Source organism: Calonectris borealis, chromosome 21, assembly GCF_964195595.1.
Source record: "Calonectris borealis chromosome 21, bCalBor7.hap1.2, whole genome shotgun sequence".
Classification (NCBI taxonomy): Eukaryota; Metazoa; Chordata; class Aves; order Procellariiformes; family Procellariidae; genus Calonectris; species Calonectris borealis.
In genome coordinates, this window is record NC_134332.1 from 527,378 (window position 1) to 552,607 (window position 25,230).

Consider the following 25,230-nt stretch of genomic DNA (forward strand, 5'->3'; position numbering starts at 1 on the left):
CAGCAGCTGAGCAGCAGTATTTTGCTACAGCACACTGCTCTGCAGCGCAGGAGAAGAGCAGCTACTCTGCCCAGCCAGGTGGTGGGCATCTATCTTCAGGTCCACACACCCCATCTCCTGTCCTTCCTGTGCTCACGAGCTGGTTTGGATAACGACAGGGCACTGACACGTGGGTCAAATGTTTATCTGGCTTTGGAGTTTCTGCAGATGATTCAGGGGCTTCTACTGAGGTGATGCTAGCCACCACCGACTGCACCACAAGTTCCTCTGAGCTTGCAAAAGGCAAGAACGTGCCTTTTGACTTGTTACTGCACAGTGCCTAGAGCAATGGGACCAGTCTGGCCCTAGGATTCTGGATGCTACCACATTACAAATGATACTCTTTAGTAACCACAGTATTTCGGCAGGAGCATGAACCAGAACTGGGTACTCTCTGGCAGTGGAAGCACACCAATATTATAAAATGGTGCACATTGGTGTGGTTACACTGGATGGGATGATCCAGTCTAATATCCATTGCTGGAACTAGGAGGTCTTGCCATTCCACCTCTGCCGACCCCATACTGCTGCTGCTTCCTTTATGTTCTGGTGTTAAGCAGACGCTTCTCAGAGCCAGCCCAACTCAGATTAACCCAGAAGTAGGTATGGCAGAAGATAGTTTTCTGCTGGATTTGTGAGCTGAATTGGCACATGTGAGGGTCCAGCAAATGCTAAAGCTGGTGTAAGAGTGAGAGGTGACTAAGTAGCAAGGTCTTCTGGTGTAAGTTTGGAACAGCTCTGCCAACTCTTGATTCTTTTAAGTATCCTCCCATTACTGATGCAGTACAAACGAAAGTACTGGAAAACAATCTGACAGCACAGCCCACACAGCCCGGTCCTTTGAGTAAGGACATCAAGAGAATTGCTGAAGGGACGAGGAGACTAACCAGTCCCTAAGGAAAGGAACGAGGTGAACAGTCTGGAAAGAGTACTGCTTTGTGTGTATATGGGGTATTTCAATGCTCTCACAAAGGAAAACACACTGACCAAGGTTAAAGAACTTGAAACTTGGCCTGAAAAACGCTTGTCAAAATGGCTGCGCATGAATATTTCATAATCATTGATTCCAACTTCCAAATAAGGCTGTCTGTAAAGAATCTTTTTCCAATTCATTCTGGGGTTGACTTTTCTGGCTTGCACATTACTGCAATAAAGACCTTGCAATGGGAATTCACGGAACACATTTGTCAACAACATACAAATCTGAAGAGATTCCTGTTCACTGCACTACAGATGTACTGGCTTTGCAGGGCTAAATCTGGCAAAAGCTCATTTCAAGCAGCAAGCAAACAGACAGGGCACTGAACAAACACAAGGCAGCAGGAACTAGCCACTATTTCAAACCAGAAATGCACTGAGGAGTCCAGAAGTATTCAAAGGGAACAAAAGACAACAACGTTGTTGCTATTACCTTCTGCCTATCATAAGACACACAATACATAGGAATGCAATAGCCAGAAGAAGAGGAATCAACTTGTGTTCTGAGCAGTAGAGAGATGGAAGATATCCCCTTTCAGCATTAGAGGCTGCAACATACTTATCGATCTTCAGCATGTGCTGCCTCCAGGTGTGCTGCCCAGCTCCACCTCCACTGCCCTCCCATAGATCACGTGCCTGTAGGAACCAGACCCTTTCATAGGGATCCCCACGCTTTACTTCAAGTGATGCCGCTTAAAAGTGACATTTTACAAGATCCAGAGAAACCCTAAATGTCACTCACTGGACCCTTCAGTCTGGCCACATGCCATAGCTGGGTCTGCCCAACATTCATGTGACACCTACGTTGCAAAAAACAGTTAGAAAAGATGGCTCAATGACATACAGTTCGTAGTTTTGATCTTCTGTCTCTTGCTGCACTGACAGCTCCTCCAAAGTTGCATCAATATCCAGCTGATTCGTCTCCAGCTGCCGCAGCAACGTCTCCCTCTGAAGAAAGGAAAACAAGCTGGGTCTGAGCAGGAAGGGTCATTGTAACAGATCTCTGTGTGCTCACAGAGTGCAGCAAGATCTTGTGTCATCACTGTACCCACAGCAATGAATTAAACAGGAGCTTTGGACCCTCTCAGTGTTCAGTTTAAATACAGAAGCACAAAGGGAAGCAGAAGCAGTAACAAAAGTATGTTAATCCAGAAAGTCTGTGTGTAAGAAAGTAATTTGTTCTGCGAGCTATACTCAACCATAAATCAATAATGTGTGATTTTCAGACACAGCATCGCCAGTTGCATTTGGAGAACAGTATCAGCTCCTGCGGAGAACAGTTGTGCAACCCATTCATTCTGATCTTTTATTTTTTCCCTTTTAAAGAAGTCTCCCTGTGAGTAGGACCCAGCTGATGCAAAACCTCACAATAATTTTCTTTTTACTGTCAGGGTAGATGAGTGAGCACAATCTGTCAACTCAGTGAAAATTTAGAAGTCACTGTCCCTCTGCCTTCAGCGGCTGCCCCACAGATGGGGGACAGACACTCCAGTCCATTTCAAGTGTGCACTAAAGTGAGTTGGCTTCACTAACGTAACACAGGGTAGCTTAATTCAGTCCTTCCCTTTCTACATTTCCAACGACGGCCTCGAGCCACAGAGCTAACACAGCATCCGTTTCTGCAGAAACATGATTCAGGATCCCCTGGCCAAGACCAGAGCTGTCTGTGGCCACCGCCTCGCTCCACGGTACAAATCCCTGCACCAGAGCCCCTTCCCCTCTGCTCAGACGCAGCCGGCTGTCACACAGCTGGGCACTGGCAATGGCCAGGCTCCCACCACTGGCACCCTGCTTGCCTCCCGGGAAGGCTCTCAGCAAGGGGCACGCGAGTCAGTTTAAGCACCGAATTCTGGAGTCAAAAGTCACGATCTTCAGTGCCTGAACGCATCAATCCTCCCTCTCCCACTGCCTACACACTGGATGGCACAGGAAGCAGGGACAGCTTGTGCTGAGACAGGTCCGATGACTCACGGCGCTGCACAGTGCCCGTTAAAGCGGGGTCCACCGGTGCCACGGGCTGCCAAGCTGCACCACCACCCAGACAGGAGGAGACAAAAGAGAAACCCCAGGTTTCCTCCAAACTGCAAAGGTGTTTGCTTTTATAACTGCCTTATTCTCAACATACATTTAAGCTTTCTACTATGACAAATATTTTTGAAGTTTAGCGTCAATAACCGTGGTGAATTGTTAACTCCATGTTTGACAACACATATGCTCACTGCAGAAAGATCCCATTAGAGTAAAAAGCACAAAAGGAAATCTACTGCATAATTTACAGAATAAAATCCCTACGGGAAGACAAACATTTGTATAAAGCAATGGCGTTCAGTCTCCACGTGCATATACTATTGACAATACAGTTTCATAGACATGACAGCTTTGGAGCTACCAAGAAAGTGTACAAATTTAAAGAGCAAGTAACCCATCTGCCTTCTATAAAACACACCACGCTACTCCGCCCAGGGGAGTAGTCAGGGCACAGCTTCAGCCCTCCATGGGGCAGGCTGATGTATACCAAATTCTACCATGACTTAAAGCAGCAAGCAAGGCTTAAGTAATTTTTATTTTGTATTATAAGACCAGGTGATTCATAGCAGTTGATAACATTTAAACATGCTAATTTATTGGAAGATACAGTCTTTCTTGAAATTTAAGAGCTTCTATGATCATTTAAGCTAATTTACTGCTTCCAAGGCATTTAGATTCTTCATTTTTACCCTTGTCATTGTGTTAAGAGTTTGGAGTGATCCATATTTCCTTTGCTAGGTAATTTTTATTCATCATATTCATAAGCTCTATGCAGATGAAAACTTAACTTCAATTAACATGTATACAAAGAATTATGAAGTCATTAGTTAACTCAAATTCTCTTTATTGTGGTATCAGATGAGAAAGTTTCAGCAAAACATGCTATACATATTTAAACTTGCTACACTAAACAGAAGAATACTAATCAAGATTTTGGAAGTAATTCTAGATTTTAGAATTCATAGAATCATAGAATCCTTAAGGTTGGAAAAGACCTCCAAGATCATTGAGTCCAACCATCAACCCAACACCATCAATCCAACCATCAATCCAACAACCATACCTACTACACCATGTCCCTAAGCACCTCATCTACACGTCTTTTAAACACTTCCAGGGATGGTGACTCCACCACTTCCCTGGGCAGCCTGTTCCAAGGCCTGACCACTCTTTCAGTAAAGAAATTTCTCCTAATGTCCAATCTAAACCTCCCTTGGCACAACTTGAGGCCATTTCCTCTCGTCCTATCGCTGTTACTTGGGAGAAGAGAGCGACCCCCACCTCGCTACAACCTCCCTTCAGGTAGTTGTAGAGCGATGAGGTCTCCCCTCAGCCTCCTCTTCTCCAGACTGAACACCCCAGTTCCCTCAGCCACTCCTCATCAGACTTGTGCTCCAGGCCCTTCACCAGCTTCATTGCCCTCCTCTGGACACGCTCCAGCACCTCCATGTCCTTCTTGTGGTGAGGGGCCCAAAACTGAACACAGGATTCGAGGTGCGGCCTCACCAGTGCCCAGTACAGGGGCATGATCACCTCCCTGCTCCTGCTGGCCACACTAGTTCTGATACAGGCCAGGATGCCGTTGGCCTTCTTGGCCACCTGGGCACACTGCTGGCTCATGTTCAGCCGGCTGTCAACCAGCACCCCCAGGTCCTTTTCCTCCAGGCAGCTTTCCAGCCACTCTTCCCCAAGCCTGTAGCGTTGCCTGGGGTTGTTGTGGCCCAAGTGCAGGACCCGGCACTTGGCCTTGTTGAACCTCATACAGTTGGCCTCAGCCCATCGATCCAGCCTGTCCAGGTCCCTCTGCAGAGCCTTCCCACCCTCCAGCAGATCAACAATCCCGCCCAGCTTGGTGTCATCTGCAAACTGACTGAGGGAGCACTCGATCCCCTCGTCCAGATCGTTGATAAAGATATTGAACAGGACCGGCCCCAGAACTGAGCCCTGGGGAACACCGCTCGTGACCGGCCGCCAACTGGATTTAACTCCGTTGACCACAACTCTCTGGGCTCGGCCGTCCAGCCAGTTTTTTACCCAGCGAAGAGTGGACCTGTCTGAGCTGTGAGCCGCCAGCTTCTCTAGGAGAACGCTGTGGGAGACAGTGTCAAAGGCCTTACTGAAGTCCAGGTAGACCACATCCACTGCCTTTCCCTCATGCACTAGCGGTTCACCTGGTCATAGAAGATCAGGTTGGTCAAGCAGGACCTGCCTTCCACGAACCCGTGCTGGCTGGGCCTGATCCCCTGATTGTCCCGCACACGGCTCGTGAGCGCCCTCAAAACCAACCGCTCCATGATCTTCCCCAGCACCGAGGTCAGGCTGACCGGCCTGTAGTTCCCCGGATCCTCCTTCCGGCCCTTCTTGTAGATGGGTGTCACATTGGCGAGCCTCCAGTCGTCCGGGACTTCCCCAGTTAACCAGGACTGCTGGTAAATGATGGAGAGCGGCTCGGCAAGCTTGCCAGCTCCCTCAGTAATTCAAGATTCAAGAAATTCAAGATTTTAGAAGTAATAGATATCATCCTTTTATGTTATTTATACAGTGTAAGCAAAAATGAGTTTTCTGCTTCTTTGTCCTCAGTTTCCTAAGATGAGTGAAATAAATGCTGAGCAAATTAGCTGAATAAACAGAGACAGAAGGGACACTGCTCTGCAATGCTTACCTTAGGCACTTAGATAATGGCTTTTATTAAACAAGTGGTTTGCCTTTCCTCATGCTTTGGCAGCAAGACATATACCAGAGTTGTATTTATTTCAATTTTCACAGATTACATTAAATTAAGAACTTAGATTTAATTGAGAGAGTGTTGCATTTAATTTTGTAAAAATTCATCACTAATAATGGACTGCCAAATACTTAAAAAATAAATTCTATTTTACCATGCTGGAATTAAAATATTAAAGAAACAGCTTATTTTTAGCAATGACCCAAAAGAAGGGAATAAATCAGGTGCTACAGACCAATGCTTTGGCTGAATGCCACTTTCAAGTGCTTCCTGGGAAAAGGCAATTTCAGCTACCTGCAGAATTTTGTCTCCTTCTAGCACAGCATCCGAAGGCCTGGTTGACCTGATCACATTTGCACATTATGTGGGCCACCAGCAATACCTACAGTTAAACTGCATTCTCAGGGTTGGCAATCCTTCCCCTGGAAAGGAACTGATAAATAATTGAAGAGCCCGGGCTGCTAGAGGGAACGTGCTCTATACCAAGGGTATGAATTTCAGCCACTGCTTTCTTCATGAAAGATGCATGAATGTAAGCTGAACGCAGAAATGTGCAACTTAAAACCAATGCACTGAACACCAACTCCACTAAAGGACAGCGTGGAATCTTGCGCACAGCTGAACAACTCCTCTTCCCCTTGAGAGCTGCGGGACGCTAGGCTGAGAAACACAGAGACACCTCCGAAGTCAACTGAGACTGATTAAATCATATGTGCATTTAATACCTGGTAGCATTCCTCGCCTTTAACCCTGCTTTGCACCGAAGTACCAGGGAAATGACTCCTTTCTGGAGCCTGTTACTGGTAAGTCTCTCTGAAGGTATAAACAGAACCTTTAGGAATTAAGTCTAGCTGTGATTTTCCTACAAATTTTAACATCATGCTGCACTGGTTGTTAATCAGGCCCAGTGGGGCCAGCCCTGGCTCCCCGTGCACTCAAAGGCAAGACTCCCAGCGGGTCTCCGGGAGCAGCAAAACGCCCAGAGCCACCCAGCAGCAGCTACTGTGGAGCAGCACCAAGCTCTCCTAATAAACCTGTGGCAGAAATGCAGGCGGCGCTGGAAAAACTAAGCGCAGCACATCTTGGCTGAAGTTTGACATCAAGTAAAGCCCCAAAACCTGGGGGAAGCAACCAAAAGCCTCCAGATTTGCAGTGTCACTTGCCTTGGCACAGAATGGCAAGGCCAGGGATCTCCTGAGCACCGGAGGGAAATGAAACAAGCCATCTCCACATTGGATCCTATGCTGTGATTTTTTTCAGAATGCACAGAGAAGCACCCATCTGCAATCCCTGTACGAGCAGAGAACTGCAGGAATTAGTTTTGGCATTGCTGTTTTAAAGGAAAAGCCAGGCAGCTATGGTCTGATCACTGTCTTTTTGAATGACAGGCATAGGACAACCTCCTCAACTGCCACCTTCTGTGTCGAGGTACAAAGAACAGAGCAAACATATTTACAAGCATGGTTTACACGTGCCCACCCAAATCTCCCCTTGCACATTTTGGGAACTAAACTGTAATGAGAAGTCTTTTCAGGTTTGTTTCTGCAGCGTTGAATTATTTAATTACATTCCATGAAAAACACAGGATTTGGGAGTCTAATTATGTGGCACCCGCACATTTTGGACTTCCCCCAGTGCTACCCCGAGCCCACTAAACAGGAGAGCAAATGTCGGCTGGTCACCCCATCTCCCTCACCTCTCCTAAGCAACCATCACTGGACTCTCCAAACAGATAAAGGTTATAACAGATTTATTTTTCCTATTTCCCTGAAGACCAAGATTTGGCCAAGAAGTTCTCTGGCTTTGGCACCAACTACCTCATTTAAGTGTCCTAATTGCCTTCAGTCTCGAATTAATAGATCATGCTTACTTATACACAGCACATTTAAATGAAAAGTCCCCTAAGACTTGCATCCTAAAGCTGCTTCCAAGCAAACCCGCTACTACAAATGCTTCGGTATTTCCTGCTCATAACTATGGCTAGGAAAATCATCGCATATACTGATTATTAATAGTATCATTATGAGCAGCTTTCAGAAACAAATCTGGCAGGAAGGCTGTGCTAATGTCTGTGTCTCTTATCAACATCTATTTGAGAAAAAAAGGAGAGGTCTGCAAAACCGACAAAAGTAACCTGGGAACTAATTATTCTGCGTGGTTTCCACAAGACATCACTTTACCACAGGAGCCAAGGTTATAAAATCAAACATTTAACCAACCATTTAACCATGCTGGTAGATTCCAGTCTTCTCCACTGAGCAGCAAGTTGGGTTTATATCTCAGATTTCTACAACTTCCTCCTCAAAAATTTATTCTTCGACTTTTTTCACTGTTTTTTTCACATTCAATTTTCTTATCCTTGTTCTTTCTGCTCTGCAGCCTGAGGACGTGGTAACATCCATTAACATATCCGAGCTTCTTCTGAACTAGCATTTCAGTGGGGATTATTTGTATAAAAATACACACAGACATTTCAATTCCTGGTGAAAGATATTCAAGATCAACTGCCTGTTTTTTTCCATCCAAAAGAGAACAATGATACAACATCATATGTACCCCCAGAAAGCGTATGATGTTGATCCCAAAGGACCACGCCACAAGGTCCTCTTCTAAAGGACCACAGCTGAGAATTCCACGCTTCTGTGCTTATTCAGCCTTTGCCTTCCCACTCAATCCACCCAAGAAGCCTCAAGTATGAAGGAAATAGGAGACTTGGATCTATGCGCATATGATCCAAGCAGATCAGTTACTGCTAGGGCAAAGATCTTCAGCAAACAGTTGTCCCTGAACTGTTCAGTTCACGACCAAATCCCTTCTTATCTGAGTTTTAATTGAACAGAATTTAAATACAAAGTTTAACAAATGTGCATATGTAGCAGTTTTTACATGGTAACTACACCACTGGATGCAATTTTCTTGCCAGTGTTATTCATCACCTTGGAGTCTTTCTCCAGAGGTAAGCATTTGCGAACATGGCAGAGAGGAGTCCTCTCGCAAGCAGAGACGTGTTTAAGTCACAGGCACCAACGTACTAACATAATTTTGTTAACAACTCTTATGAAAACAAAAATCTACTCAGGATCCCTTAACAACAAAAGAAACCCCAAATACCAAATTCCTGCCTTAGAGACAGAGAAAATGAAATCTGTCCCACCCGCCCCGCACATCAGGGAAATACCCTCTGTCTTACCTGCAGCTGCAAGAAAGGGATGTTGAAGAACTTGTGCAGGTACTTGAGGCCAAAGCTGTTCTTCATGGAAGACTCAGCATAGCGAAAATATGAGGAGCCAGGAGGCCTGTCTCAACCAGATAAAGAGAGAGAAGAAAACTGTACAAAGGACGAGGACCGCACACACACAGAAGAGGCACTTCCTGAACTACATAACATGAACAATCCTCATTTACAAGCCAGCTCCTCAACCCCCAATGTGGGCTAGCAGGTCATTCTGCTAGGGACTTGTTATTTTGTTTACAGACAAAATTCACACTTTGTTCCTCCTGAAGGGTGGCAGAACGCAGCTGCTGTTGTGTTGCAGTGTCATGGGGCTGCCAGACTAAGAAATACTATGCCAAGACACTGGGCCATTGGTTCACTACACTGGGGGTTTCACAGCTGTACAAGCTGTTCATTTCTCCGTGAAGGTTTTGTTTTAAAACCACAAACAGACCTACATTAAGTCACAAGCATCAACAGTGGGCATTAAACTCAGCTAAGTCACATATAGAGATGACCTTGTAAAGAAATGATTACATTACGGAATCAAGCCTTAAAACTGATACCATTTCTGTGTGCCTAACACAGGCACAACCAAATAAGAGACTAGGAAAATGAAAAAATGCCTTAAAAACATAAAACCACACAAAAAGGTACAATCTATCAAATCCTAAACAACAAATAATGCTTTATACTAAATAACAGAGAGCCTCATATCTCTGCGTAAGGGAAAATCTTGCCTGGCTGGCAAGGGAGTCGTAAGACTTGGCTTTGCCCAGTAAATGCTGTGCGGGGATGCTCTCAGAGGAAGAGCAAGGAAGACAGCTGCACTAGCTGGCTCCCTTGTAGCAGAACTATTTGCAGTAGAGAACAATTGTGCTGCAGGGAGAGGATTCTTTCACACGAGGACTATCCAGAAAGAAGATGACTTCTTGGGAAAAGTACTTCTGAAAGACACATGCTGGCAGGCACTCACTGTTTCCAGGAATATAGCTAACCATCTGCCCAGTACAGGCCCCTAGATTAAAGGAAAAAGAGCCCATCGTGTAAACTGAAGCTGCTGTGTGAGACACTCAGAGCTACAAAAGTCCAAAAGCTAGGCACAGGGTCCAAGAATGAACGTGATGTACATCTGAAACACGGCAGCAATACAGTTATCTACGGTTGATGACAGAGAGCAGCCGAGGTCTGCTCCCCTGCCTGGTGACCGCGGTGCCATCTTACCTGTTTAGATTGTCAATGAGGTCCCGCACATCGCCAGGCAGAATGACCCGGTGCTCCCCCATGTCTCGATAATTCCCAAGCACGCACACTGGAACATGAGTCGGCACTTTAGGAAGCTCCCTCAGAATATAGTTAAATGTCCTTCACCATAGGAGAGAGAGATACAGGCAGATGAGTGGGAAACGTCATTCTGTGATCAGTTTCATGCACAAATCTCAGAAAAAAAACCAAAGTAAGAAATTTTTTTCCAAAATCCTTACAGGACTGTGGCTTCTTTGCCCCTTTCAGAGAAATACATTAACTGTAAATATGTTTGTATCACTCTTTACTCAAAAACAATTTGACGAGTTCAATAATCCACTTCCACCAGCAACCTCGCATCTCCTACAGCAATATTTCCCTTAGTCCTACAAAACTGTATGGGGTCAGCAGAAAAAAAGGATTCCCTCCCTTCAGCTGTCAATGGGCTCACTGACCCATACGAAACCTGTAAACACAAGCTTAAACATAAGGCAGGAACTCACCCTCCTCAGTAGATGTGCAAAATGAACAGTTCATTATTCCTGTACATTAATGCAGCCTAGGGCCTCTAAATAATCCTTACTAAACCCAGTCTTCCTGGGAATTTCTCACTAGCATTCTGCTTTCCCTTGTGCTCTGTAGAGCACGGGTTTGTAACACGCCCAGCATGCTTTGCCCCTGTGATAGCACTAATTATCAAGCCTCAGACAGCAGTATATCAGAAACTGCAGTACACAAGCCCACAGGGAGACTGCTTGTTCGAAACAAGCCCAGGAGAGGAGTATATTAAAAGACATGTCAGAAGATAAAGCTATTATTTTAAGGGATACAAGCTTGCTTCAACTCATTAGGCTGGTTATCAGCTCCAGAGTCTGTCTGGGAATCAAGAGGTCTACAAGTCATTTGTTTTTACTAAAAAAATGAGAATCACGTGGTGCATGCCACTGAAGATGTCTTACCACTGTTTGGTGATGTCAAACATCATCACTACGCCATTGCAGTTTTTATAGACATCCAGGAACTCGGCATCCAGAGCCATTTCTGACTCTGCCTGAAGAAATAAAGGCAAAAGAAGCAGTAAATAACTTGACTCAACTTCAGGCTTCTACAGAACACAACTGATAAAGTGCTGAACAGGCAAATTTTCTGAAGTGACAGCCACTATAAGAAGTACCCCTGGATTTCACATCATCATTATTTAAGCAAGATACCTGTGGTTCACTGCTTCCATTGCCCACAGGAGGAGGATGTGAAGCACCTGACAGTCTCTGAAAAAAACATGTCTGACAGCAAATGCTAAACCCCACCCCCTCCTCTTTCCCCCCAAATCCTATGTTGACAGGATAACTCCATATAAGCTACAGGATGGAGGACAGAGGACACAGCTCCCATTCCACCTCTTTGCCGACCCAAATATTGACTGTACTTCTAACACTTCTGGTGCATAAAGCCAGGATGTAGTTTCTACAGAGTTTCTCCTGTGCAGGGCTGAAAGTATTTATTAGTACCTGATCTGTTTTTCATCATTTCGACTCTGCACACTGCAAAGTACAGTACTGGTCACAACTCAACCTCCAAGGCTCCTGTTGCAATTTGGTGCCTATGGAACAATTCTCACTCATTTCCCAGGAGTGGAAAATGCACCCACGTTTGCAAAGGAAAAAGCAGCTGTCATACCTGTTCTCATAGAGGCTTTTTCCCATAGGAGAATAGTTTTAAAGAAAATTCCCCTAATCTGACCGCACAGATTGAGCAGGACTGGCACCCTAGTGCAACAGGTAACTCTTCACTGCCCTGACCCATCCCCAGAACCGAGTGCTCAGCTCTCTGCATATCAGTGATGCTGCCTTTCCCATCAATTTCAACAAAGCGGTTATTGAGCGAGCACCAGAAGACCGTCCGGGCACTGAGCCCCGAAGGGCATTGACATGTGAACATGAGCAATAAAGCTCTTTAAGAGCTGCAGCAGAGATCATGGGATCAAGTGCCTTTAAACTGAATTTTTCCCGAGGATAAAATCACACATCTTTTGAAAGAAATGCCATGGAAGTTCACTGGCAGCCCAAATGTGGTCTGGGGAATGTGGTAGTATGGTCTCCCATACAGCACTTTGTTCTACAGCAGAAGATCCAAAGGAGACACATTCGTGCAAGAGCCTTGAGGAAGCCACTCTGTTTACTTTTACACGCTAGGTAGCACTTCTATTGCCCCTTCCTCCTCTATATTTCAAAGGGTGTTAAAAGGTAATTATTAGCCCAGTTTTAAGGAGTAGCCAGAGAGCATGGCACCAAGTGACTTCTTCAGGTCCCACAAGAAGTCCATTACAAAACGACTTCCTGCCACTGCCCATGTGCAGACAGGTACAAAGCTACCGAGTAAACATCTGGGGTGCAGTCATTCCCAAAAGACAGAATGGAGAACAACAGGAAAGTTGTAGTGAGGGCACGAACAAGGATAAAATGCACGGGCAAAAGAGTGAAGAGCATCAGGGATCACATTGCCCCTCATCCACCTGCCAGGCCAGCCTTAAAGCAGAAACAAATACAGAACTTACTCTCCATGGACCAAAGGTGGACTAGAGGCCTCCCGCTAAGAGGCAGACATCTGCATTCAAGGTGACTCACCTCCTGAGGGTCATTTTCCAGTTTCAAACCATCTCCTCGTTTTTTGCATTTTCCTTAAAAAGAATTGTAAAAAAAAAAAAAACAAAAAAACAAAAAAACACAAATGCATTACACTGGGCAGAGAACCCCAGGATGGGTCTGGGCACGACCCCAGCATTTGAACATGACTTTACAGCAGATCCAACTTCTACTATAAGCATGGGGAATGAGGAGGGGTGGGACAGGCATGCTTTGCTGAAGAACACCAGCTACACTGTTCAAGAATACCAGCTAATCTAATTCAAAGACAAAGAGGAAAAAAGTCTGGGGCAGCTTAAACCATGCTCTTCGCAGCATAAAGTCACAATGACTGAATGATACAGGGTTTGGTGCACTCCCTGACCACAAAGGGAAGCTGCTTTGTTGCACTTTTTGTTGCGCTAGTGTTGAAGAAGCAAAAGATCGTGGGGCTGCTACGACTGAACTGCACAACTACATCTGCAGCCTTCCTGAGAGATGGATGGTATGATGTTGCTGTGCTAAATCACTGACCCGAAGCAAGCAGTCTTGTAAATAAAGAGCCCATTGGGTGCTTTGGCCTGACTTGTGACCAAAAAAAAAGGGGTAGCAGGAGACTATGAGAATTTACCAGCCAAAAGACAGACAGGACTTATACAAGGGGAAATCCAAGCAAAATCAAATTAACTGTGGCAAGGGGGCTGTGGAGAAATAGAGGAGAGACAGCCTACACGTGCATGAAAGGCCAGAGCCAGAGGGTCAGGTCTGGTCATCACCAGCGAAGGCGCAGAAAGGAAATCCTCCAGAGGCATCATCCAAAGCCACACGCTCTAGAGACACGCACACAAAAATAAGCTAGAGGACAGGTAAAACTCTGATTAAGCTTACAGGAGAGTGCAAGAGGCAACAGGCTAAACACTTGGAAAAGACACTAGAAAATCACTACAGAGTCCTACCCTGCAGTGCCACAGCCACAATCCCATCTGGAGGCATCTACAGATTTCTCTCCAACTAATCTGCTTCCTCTAAGGCACGTGCTAAAATGCAGCCCTTGCTTAAAAGGCCAGACCCCCTGAGACTTCTCCCTTTTCTTACAGCTCAATAAGCACTGTATAAGTTCACAAACTGACATTTTAAAGTACCACTGGCATTTGACTCAGCATCCCCAGAAAAGGAGTCGGTGTTTTTAAACCTCAGGCTCCCTGAAAATTTTGCATTACATCAGTTACACTGTAATCATATTTCCAAATCTTAACGCCTGCAACCACAGCAGACAGAGGAGAAGACACCGTGTATCTGTACCTACGATTAGCAGAGCGGCAATCGGCTAACATGATTTTCTGGTGCAGACACTCAGCACTAAGGATTGCCAGGAGTCTCAACATGTAAGAGCGAGGACATCTTCTTTCACCTACTGCCAAAGAAGTTTAGTGTGGACATACCATGAAAAAATCTGTCCTCACCCCCCAGGTATTGTTTAAACTCTATGTACAGCAGTTTCCAGAGTTTTATCAAATGATAAGCACTGCACAATGAATAACCCTGCAAGATCTGGAGTTATGTTTTACAGATACCAAGTATCGTCCAGATGTTACTGACAGCAATTAAGAACTGTACTTCTGAATTAACTTTGTTCCGTATTTTCCTAGTCTAAATAATGATGAGTTAACTAAATTATAATGGCAGACACTTGGAATTCCTTCTCATAATTTCTAGAAATTCCCTGTGTAACTGACAACAGAACGTGTTGGCAGCTCGGAGGCACCCGCAAAAAAACCTCCCATTGACTCTGCAATACTGGGGACCAAAATAGCCTCCACCAACCATTCGACTCCGCTGATTAACACGGAGTGACTACTTCTAAAATTCATGGTTCTGCAGATGCTGCATGTGAAACAAAGTGTTTAATTCTTTGCTGCAGGAGACTCCAATCCCTACATCCTGACAGTGTGTCTGGTGGGTGCTTCTCTGCACCACTGCAAAATATTTGCCCCCCTCGTGTCATCTTACTTTTGACATCTGAAAGTAGCAGAAATATTAATCCTGATCCTTCCCCATTCATGCAATGTGTTTCCCTGGAGGATCCAAGTATGGGCTCTGATTTTTCCCAGCACAACTGAAGGTGTGGGATGTCTAGGACGTGCATGTCTTTTCCCACTTCAATTAAATTCATTTCAAGTCAGTGGCATTTGTGTGGCTTCTCTGAATGTCAAAACATCACTATTTCTGCAGTTACTGCTAAATTATGTTTGGCATGACCTGAATTTCTAGGTATTGAAACAGAAGCCCAAGCAACCACAAATACACTTCATAGGTCCTCTCGTCCTGAGCAATGCAGGTGTCTAACCCGGACACATTTACAACCAATGCTTTGAGGCTGAACATAAGACTCGCACGCCTTTCCCTGCTTATGGCTTTATGTGTGTATCAAAAGGAATGAGTAATATTCTTACATGATGCTCATCACTGCTGTAAAGGAGGTCATCTATAAAGGAGTGACAGAGCTGAAAAGCGCATGTGTGTACATATTCATACACAGTGTCTATTTTTGGAACCAAAACTGCAGGATGAGCCAGATAAAGACAAGATGTATGTAGTGAAAAGATGCAGTTCAGCCTGTAAAGGCAAGCGCACAATGAATACTGTGTTGTTATATGAACAAGGTCCTGCATTTAAGGTTACACTGACGTGTAATCTAGGAGCCTCAATTAGAAAGCAAGGGTCTTCATGCTGCAATTGCTCAGCTTCTGTATCTAGAACGATGCCTCCTCCTTATTTACACGTGTAATAGCAACACTGAAACTAAATAACTTGCAGCAGTGCCCCGAAGTCTACAGAACAGTTCTTACTGAACACCAGAAGACTGAGTTCGTGGCCAGCACCTGAGAGCCTCTGCACCTCTATGTACCATCAGTTTTGTGGCAGGATAACAAGGATTCAGTACAGCTGGCCAATAAATGCTGTCCACAGTGCGAGGGAGATGCTTCTGTTCAGCATTCAAAAAGACACGTCTAGAATATTTGCATCCCCAGTGTTATCTAACTTACGACATCTGAAAATAACAGAAATACTAATTCTGATCTTTCCTCCTTCTTGCAGCACACTTCTGGGAGGGAGAGGGGTGAAGGGACAGGGAGAGGAAAGGAATCTCCAATATGAGGGAAAGAGTTTATGCTATTTTGGGGGCAACAGAAAAAAATATTATTTGATCCCTTCAGTTAGTGTATGGGAAAAGATGCAGGAACCAAACTAGCAGAAGTTACAAGACAGATCAGAACTGTTCTTGAATCACCTGCATTCAAGCAGCTTCTTTGCATTCAGGATCTGTTACAGCTTTGTGACCTGCAGTAGTTACACAACGTGCTGCAAAGCCAGAAAGATGAGTCAGGACTGTGACTTTTGCTGAGAGATATCTTTCCTATGTTCTATTAGTTCCAAGGGCAGCAAAGGAGATGGTATTCACCACACACACCATACACAATTCAATACAATCCATAGCTGGGGGCAAGCTCTACTTGTTAAGATTTTAACAAATGGCATCATTACACAAATGAGCCCGCTCTCTGAGCAGGCCCAAGAAAAACACAGCAGGCTGCAGGGAAGTCCACACTCCAGTGAGTCTGCACATTAAAAAAAAAAGACATCCCAAAGAGCGAGGAAAAAGGTAAGAGGAGCAGCACAGTACAGCGGTTGCCATTTCCCTCTGCTTCAGCACACTAACCAACCTCACAGGTTTTAAGATTTCACAGCAAATTTCCCCACACTTCCAAATTAACATCTATATGCTAAACAAATGACACCAAGGCACGAGCCAGGCAGGGCCAACAGAGCTGCTTCCTGCATTCCTAAAACAGTCTGGAAGGAAAAATCAAAGCGCAGTGCCGAAGGACAGGGAGGCACGCTGCTGGTAAGTATGAGGAGAAACACCACTTAGTAAACCCACGTTTAACTTCAGTGCAAAAATGTACATGAAGTTTTTCAGGGTGCAATTTATTAAGTTTCCCCGAATTCTCCTGCGCACATTCACACCGAGGCATGAAGAATGGCAGCACTGCATAGCAGAGAAGAGGCCGAAGCTGCTTTACAAGACTAAAGTTGAAGAGTGCGGTTTATGGATACATCTTTTAGACAGTCTAGCTATATCCCCCATCAAGTTTTCAAAACATTTTCAAACATCTTAATTTAAATAGAGGTTTCTTAACTTTTTCTAACAAGGAACAATTCTTCCAAAATGGGGAAACACTGGCAAAAAAATTTAGCCTGGAAAACAATGTATGTTGAAATGCATGTTCAGAACGTGTATTTTTTGCCAGTTTCAAATCCAGCCTGATAAATGCAGCATTCTGCACAACTCTAAATATGCACATTAGCCAGGATCTGGTAGGCAAGGAAAAAAAGGAGGATCAGGTCTTGGCACCACTATGCTGCAGCAGCACTGGATACTTCACTACTAAAAGTCTACAGTCTAGATTAGTGTCGCTCTCACCAAAAGCATCACGGAAGAGGAATTTGTGTCCTAAGCATACAGAAGGAAGAACAATAATGTCATGAGGTAACATTAAGATGAAAGTTACATATGAGCAAGCTCTTAATGGTTAATTTGTACATTTTCCTAAAGTTGTACTGTACTGTCAAGAATCTGCAATGCTATGGCAATAGGAAAGGATTAGATTTTGTTACGTCATGATGATCTGAATTTTTACACTGCATTGATTAAGTCCATTTGATTACATAAAAATATGTATCTGTGGTCCACAAGTAGGGATCTTAACAGAATGAGTTTTATTTCAAAAGAATATAAAGTGGAGAGAAGAGATTTCTGACACACGCTCCACTGCCAGAAATGAAGGCAGTATCAGAAGAGCTGTTGTCAACATCTGCACATATCAAATCCGATCCATTTTGCCAAAAAAATGACAAGTCTCTAGTTGAGAAGATGATTCTGCTCAGAGAAGCTATTCACAGAAATAAATGCTGGAACCACATGATTCCCAAATTAACTGTCTATCTATTCATACCAAAGTTGCAAGGCGGCGAGAAAACAGATGTTTTGCTCAGATTCCAGCCCTGCACATGTCATCCCAGGATCTGAAAGCCAAACTGTAATCAGATTGACTTCAGCATTAACTCTGACCTAAGTAAGGTTTTGTCTACACTGTGAAAACTGGGTTTTAAAAGAATAAAAAGATAAAGCACCCAGGATTTTCATTTAAAGTTACTGGCTCAAGTTTAACCTAAAGGCTCCATTATGCATCTGAACTAGAGCTGCTATCTTTGATTACCTTTTCTTTTTTACTATTTTAAATACAATTTAGCTAACACGAAAAATTAAATTTCTCCCTTTCCCACTCCCTATTGTATTTATCTTCTTATTTTTCAGTGTTAACGCATGTGTAAGTTGCACAGGTGGTACAACAGAGGTAGTGCACCTTGGATACAGTTCTGCGAGGAATGCGTGCCAGCACAGATTCTAGCTAAGGCTGCAGGAAAGGTAGCAGCAGCCAAACCATAAAAGTTTAAGTTTCAATGACTGTGGTCAACAGATTTGACCGACAGAAACACACAAACAAGGAGCACAATCCACAGAGCAAGAGATGCTCACTTGTAGAGCTGCTTTCCTGACCACACTTGCACTTTAAACCAGGTGCCTGGCTGGTACAAAATGCCTCTTAAAAGCCAAACAATATCTGCATTTGGAGCTACAGAATGGGCTGTTAAGATTTACACCTGAACCCCAACCCCTTCTAGCAACAGATTCCACTGCATCCAGATTTGCACTGCATCCAGATTGCGTCTTCACATATGGTTTTGGGGGTTGTTTTTATTCTTTATAAAATAGAACTTTATACTCTGACAAAAATTGAAAACTAATGGAAATGTATTTATACATTATAATACTTTTCTTGGCTAAGCATTTAGAAAAGTTTTCGGATTAAATATATTGCATTTTCTGTCCTAAGTGAATTTAAGTAATTGGCTTCTCTTTTATCCTTCCCTCCTGCATACATTATTTACTGCAGATAACATTTTATCAATTTAACAATAGCATTCCTTTACAAAAAGAGCTCAGCAAGAACCTTTATAAACAGAACAAAGAACTCGGTAGCTGTCTAAACATATATAAAACTATAAAGGGGAAAAGATGAAGTTTATTATGAAGTTCAGAGAATCTGAACACACTAAGCAGCAGGCTACTTCATCTGTCACGGAGCACATGAAACAACTGCTTCTGAACATTGGGTTTGATCTGAAGTTCAGATTCTAAGTAATGGGCTCTAGCATAGGAGACTCCACCCCCCTTTCCATATTTTTTTCAGAAAGTAACATCCATGCACTTGAAAAAAATAAGTACAGATGTTTTTCTAAAGTAGAAGTAAGCATATATTCTGAATTCCATGTAAGTTTTTAATTAAAATTGAGAAAGAACAATGAAGAATCTCCATTAGAAAGGAAGTTATAAATCTTACCTTTGTCAACTACATCCCAGACTTCAACTTTAACAATATCGTCAGTGGCTAAAAGCACAATAAGAACACAAAGTGTTAGAAGAGAGTTTCAGTAAAATGACCAACACTCAGCGCTCACCACAGAGAGCCTAACCCAAAGCCAACATTGTCAAAATAGGAGATGAATGTCAAAAGAAAAGTAATTCTTGAGTGAGTTAAAAGAAAACCCAAACATAACAAGAAGGCGGCCTGCTGTTGAAGGTCCAAGTTGTACACCAAGACTGTGCTATCTAAAGAACTTCTTAAATACTCTTAGTCACATAACTGATAAGCTAGATTTCCTTGATGTTTTATGTCAGATTTGAAGCATGTTATAAATATTTGGTGTAGATTCTTTTCATATCACACAGAGGTTTCCATATTCTTTCAAAAAAGATATAAATTTAATTTGGAGAATAAAGTCTGGTCTATAAGCAAAGTGCACAACTGAAGAAAAGGAATATACACATTTAGGGAAGATCAACCTTACTAATAGCATCTTTATGTAAACATGACAAACAGTGCAGACAGCCCTGCTGCTACAGAAATCCATTCTCTCTGCAAATTTCAAGTCGCATTTTGTGAAAAATAAGATATTACTAGCAATTTTGCCTCTTAATGAGTTGCAGCATCAATAAATTATAAGCAGCAATATATATTTGAGTTGCTAAAATCTGAACAAGACAACCGGAATTCTAACTACAGAGATACTACTGCTGGTACTGACAGCTACCAGCTTAACTTTCAGATGGCACGAGGGATGGCAGCTTTGGTTAGATGTTTCTATGGAATCCAAATAAGCAGTCCGATCTTCATGAAGTTGTTCCATGAAACAGTTACTTTTTGGAAATGCTATAGGCTACAAAGCAAAAGCTTGTACTTGAAGCAGCTCTGAACATAAAGCAATGGAATAGAAGGATAATGTCTCAGAATAGAAAATAATCTCATAGGATGGCATGAGAATTTAGCTAAGCATCACTGTCAAGCCAGGAAACATTTCCTCTACAGAATTCACTGTTGTTAAGTTAGATGTTTCAAAATATTGTAAAGACAGATTATGAATAAAGGAAAACTTTGATTCTCTGCTTCTGGAGAAAGATCCTTTTTTACATTTTGCATGAAGCAAAATCAGCCTCTGTTTTTCCTCATAGCGACTCCCGCTTATCATCCACTTTGCCAGCAGGGCAGTGGGGCACAGGACAAACAGGAGACTTGCCCATGCTCCGCCCAGCTGCTGCATCACAGGCTCCAATGGGACTGAAAACACAACAGGCGTACAGCAGCCTGTAGCCCTAAAACCTCTGCTCGAACCACTACACTCCCCAAATTAATTCTGTCCCTGAATATTTCTACAGACCATCAAGCCAGGTACGGCTAAAGTCCAGCCACCCCCCATCACTCACTCGCCTGGCACCCAGCTGTACGGCCGGCTACTGGTACCCAGGCACTGGCACAGCAGGGTGCTCTCCCTGTGACATGGGCTGCTTGAGTCGGTGGCCTGTTCAGGGTGCGCCGTGACCCTGCAGGTACTGGGACACAGATCAGCTAGTGGAGGTCTGCCCCCAAATTCATACCTTGCAGCTGGCACTGGCAGTGCTGCGGCTGTCCCTGAAGGACAAGGGGACGGACAGACCAGCAAAGTCAATCCTGGCACCTTTCAACAGCCAAGACTTTCTGCAAAAGGACAGGAGATGTTTTCCCTTCTCAGATGGCAAACTTTGCAGGGACACAGGCAGAGCCCAGAAGGCTGCTCGTTCTTTCCAGCAGCGCCATGTGAAGCAGCATATACGCATAAACAAGAGGCTTCCACGGAGAAGCTGGAACCCCATTTCAGAAAAGCAAGCCCTTGGTGTGACGTGCCGTGCTCTCCTAGGAGGTGACCTGGTACCTAGCACTGGGACTTTGCTCCCGAGCTCCAGAGATCTCCTCCTCCTCACCCTAACACGAAATGCACCCTCAGTTAAGATTTGTTCTCCTGCTGAGTAATTTCTGCAGTACTGACATCCTGCTGAGCAGCAGCACTCCCAGATAGCTGAGGAGTTGAACAGTTTGACCCAGAAAGACCTGCTCTACACCCTTTTATCTGAGGGCAAACACAGAATTTTACAAAGAAGCTGACTGCACAAGATCCAAGAAAACCATTTTTCCACGTTTTTTTTTTCCTGTTAGCACCAGTGCTCCTGCTAGCTCATAGCCAGTAAGTTCTTCCTGTTCATCACCAGCTTCATTCCTGATTATCCTGAACACACAAGAGGATAACTACTTTAGTGCTGCTGCGTTGGCTTTGCTATGACTTATACACAGCAACATTCACCTTAACGACTTTGCAAGGTGTGTCACAGCAAAAAGAGTGCCAATTCATCCTTTTAACTCTAACTTGGATTAGCATAAACCATGGATCAAACCACTCCAAAGATCTGTACTCAGTGGCTATTTGGCTAAGTACTCGGTAGCCTGTGGCACACTACGACATTGCTTTCTCAGAAAACAGTGGAGAGGTGTGAGAAGACTCCAATTGCAAGAAAGCTCATTTAAAAATAAGAATCATTGCTTTATGGGTGGGTTCATCACCAGGAATTTACAGGCCCTCAGACATATTTACTCTCATGCAATTACATGATTCACTTCATATGCTTTGCATCACAAATCCTACAGAGCAAAGCAGCTCTGCCATTCCTCACACCCAGCTATAAACCATTCAGAGTATCTGAACAAAAGTATTTGCCAATTTTTATTTCAGACTTCCTTTCTGAGACTGCCAAACAGAGAATAAAATTAGTGACTAGTATAATCTAAAAAAGCGTACATTAGGGTCAGGAATGGTAACTCCTTACCTGGCCACAAAAATTACAATTATCCATTACAGAGACAATTGGCACAGAAAAGTAATTTTGTTCATTCTGAGTAGGAAGATATAACTCAAATTCCCCTCCTTTTATTAATTCCTCCAGTATAAAATTTCTGAAGATATGACAAGGTGGTATGTTCCACAACTAAAATGTAAATCTTCTAATACCAGGCAATGTAAGAATCCCTCAATATTTGACAGTGATTTAATTAACATCCATAAATATTTGCTGCCAGCTACCTCATAATGTTTATTCAAGGTAGCTTGAGAGCATGATCACAGGAAAAACAAAGTTTGTTTTTCCTCTACAGATTAACTCAGCCAACAGGGTGGTAATTAGATCTGGGCCAATTTTCTCAGAGTGCCCACATCACCCATCTTGGATGGAAAGTTTTCACAGCAGGAAACATACCTTATAGTGTTTTTAAAAAAGGGGGTTATTTTTTAAAACAAGTTTTAAGAGGGTCAACGGAGAATTGCCTATACTGCTGGAAATTATTACTAAGAAAATAGTACAGCGTTTTACAATGTAAAAGAAACACAAATCAAAGGCACAATTTCATGTATAGCCTTCCAGATATTTAGACTAGCTTGGCAACACTTCACCTTGAGAAAAGTCCATCCCCATGTGTACACATGGCTGTCAACTCTAACCAGCAAGCTCTACAGAAACGTATCTTACAAATGTTGGAACTAAGCACTAGAAATAACAAATACACCTGTGGTTACCAACATACAGCAAAAGCCAGCCTCACGTGTAGCTGTTTTCTACCCCAGGATTGCATCCATGTTGAAAAAGCCAGTACCTAAGCCTCAACTCAGTAAAAGAACATACAGTCCCTAAAATATGCAGAAACACGCAAGATGACTGGATTTTTCTATACGTGCAACAGTCTCCAAACACCTTTTTGCTTGTATACAAAAACCCGTATACATGCATTTTGTATACCTGTTCATGTATAGAAAAACAATTCGGTATGAAATCAAATGCCAGACTTCCAGGCTGTATTTACAAACAGCACTTGTACTACCTACTCTGATTGGAGAGGAAACTGAAGTTTTTACCTATGATACTGCAGAAAAGCACAATTAACATTGAGTGCACTCTTTAGACTTGGATATCTAAGAAAAAGGTATTTCATTTCTTACTCTGATCTAAGTCTGTTCATGCTGAAGCATTCAAGTTTGATTTTGGAGATAGTTTCCACCATCCAACAGCTTGTAAGCTCTATGTTCACACATCAATAACCGACGTGCTGATATTCTGAGAAGAGGAGTGTGGGAGAAGGATGCCACAGCTAAAATACAACATGCCAGAGGTTTTGCTGCAGATGGGGAACACCGCTGCATGAACACGGCAGATCTGTTGATGCCTTGGGCGGGTTGGTAGGCAGAACATCAGGAAGAGGGTACCCAAAAGAAAGATACTTCATGAAGAAATGTAGAAGCTAACAGGCACACCTTTGCATCACGGTCATATGGAGAGTCCCTGTGAAAGAACCTGAAAACCTGTGACATCAGGCTTAGCTCAACATCAGATCCTGAATGAGAGAAAACCGCTAGTTGCACTGAGCAAGGATGACCTGTTTCTCTCCCACATCCAAGGCAAATCACAACCATCCATCCTTATAAACCTTTTCAACCTTTGTCAAGAGAGGGGTGACTCAAGGAAGCCTGCTTGGGGACACGAGAGTCTCCAGAACTCTGGTTACCAGCTCCCTGTGAACCAACAACAGCAGTATCTGCTCGCTCTCCTTGGGCTGAAGCCTATAAAGACAACAGAGATTGAGACAGCACTGTGCCAGGGCTGACTGGCTCTGTGATCATTATCACGAGACTTGGGCATCATGATATCATCTAGCAATACAAATTTGACCGGTGAATTAGACAAAGTACCCAATTTGGTGTTTACCCAAACTGCACGGGGTTTTTTCCCAGCTGCGAGGAGACAGAGCGTACCTGATTCAACAAAAGGTCAGGGTGGTGCAGATGGACAATATCTGATAATGACAAACTAACTGCTGACCTTTTTTTTTTTTAAACCAAAATCAGTCTTACAGAGCAAGTTCATACTGAATCAGTAGGTCACCACACAAGGCTGTGGCATTTTTGACAAGGAACCTGAAAGCTGGACTTAATGCACTGTTGAATCACAGCTTAATGCAATTTCCATGCCTGCAGTGTCTTCTCCAGGTGAGATCCATGGCTTTCACAGCCACTTGATACTGTCAGAGCAGGTGGGGAAAATAAAAAAAAATTCACACCGCATCTCTCAGATTCAAACAAGCACTTAAAAAAAGCTACTGATAAGATACTTCTGTGCTTCAGTAAGTCAGCCTAGAGTTAATACTACAATCATTTTTAAAACATCACCTCCACCAGTTACAGGATGCTCTTTATATTTTAATCAGTAAAAAACTAGTTTGCACCATGCTATTCACTTCTGTACAACACAGTAACACCAAAAGCAGGGTTAGCCTCAGAAACAGATTTCCATAATAAACCTGTTTTCATTAATAAGTCAAGCATACCACAAATATTTCAAATCTTTTGGATCACCTATTAAACATTTCCCTTGAATTGCAGCTTCCAAAGACCAATCCTTTAGCACTTATATAGTTCCTGAGTAAAGTTATTAAAAACATGACTGAGAAACCGTGAATAATAAATTAAAATAACAAGAGTGATGAGAGACCACTTTATCTCCCAAGCAGACATAGAAGAAAGAAGCAAACGAGGCTGCAGTGGAATTTCTACCCCCAGGGCACTGTCCCATGACTGTCACTCCCTCCGCCCTCTTCCATCTTACTTTTATAATTCCAGTGGATGCTGGTGACTTGGATCTCCTGAGTTGGAATATATTCCTCAATAAATTTCTTTCCCTGCAGTCGGTGCCAGAGTGTGGTTTTCCCAGTGTTTCTGTCCCCTCGGATGACAATTTTCACTGGGGAAAAAGAGCAAGCAGACAAATAAAGTTGATTAAAAACAAATCGAAGAATGCTGTGAAAAGCATGTTAACTTTTTGCAAGCATTATTCAGATGTAATT

At 43.4% G+C, this 25,230-nt stretch overlaps 1 protein-coding gene across 6 annotated transcripts in view; it reads right to left on the minus strand.

The window, feature by feature from the left end:
- The window catches only part of RABL6 (RAB, member RAS oncogene family like 6), a 58,130-nt gene that overhangs the window by 25,030 nt on the left and 7,870 nt on the right, over positions 1–25,230 (minus strand). For 3 of the 6 annotated variants that reach the window (XM_075170184.1, XM_075170186.1, XM_075170187.1), the window contains 7 exons: positions 24,993–25,127; positions 19,318–19,365; positions 12,854–12,906; positions 11,189–11,280; positions 10,209–10,349; positions 8,961–9,066; positions 1,862–1,965 (listed from right to left, as the gene is read on the minus strand). In XM_075170184.1, coding sequence (XP_075026285.1) covers positions 1,862–1,965; positions 8,961–9,066; positions 10,209–10,349; positions 11,189–11,280; positions 12,854–12,906; positions 19,318–19,365; positions 24,993–25,127 — 679 coding nt within the window. The other 3 variants (XM_075170185.1, XM_075170188.1, XM_075170189.1) reach the window with 3 other exon arrangements.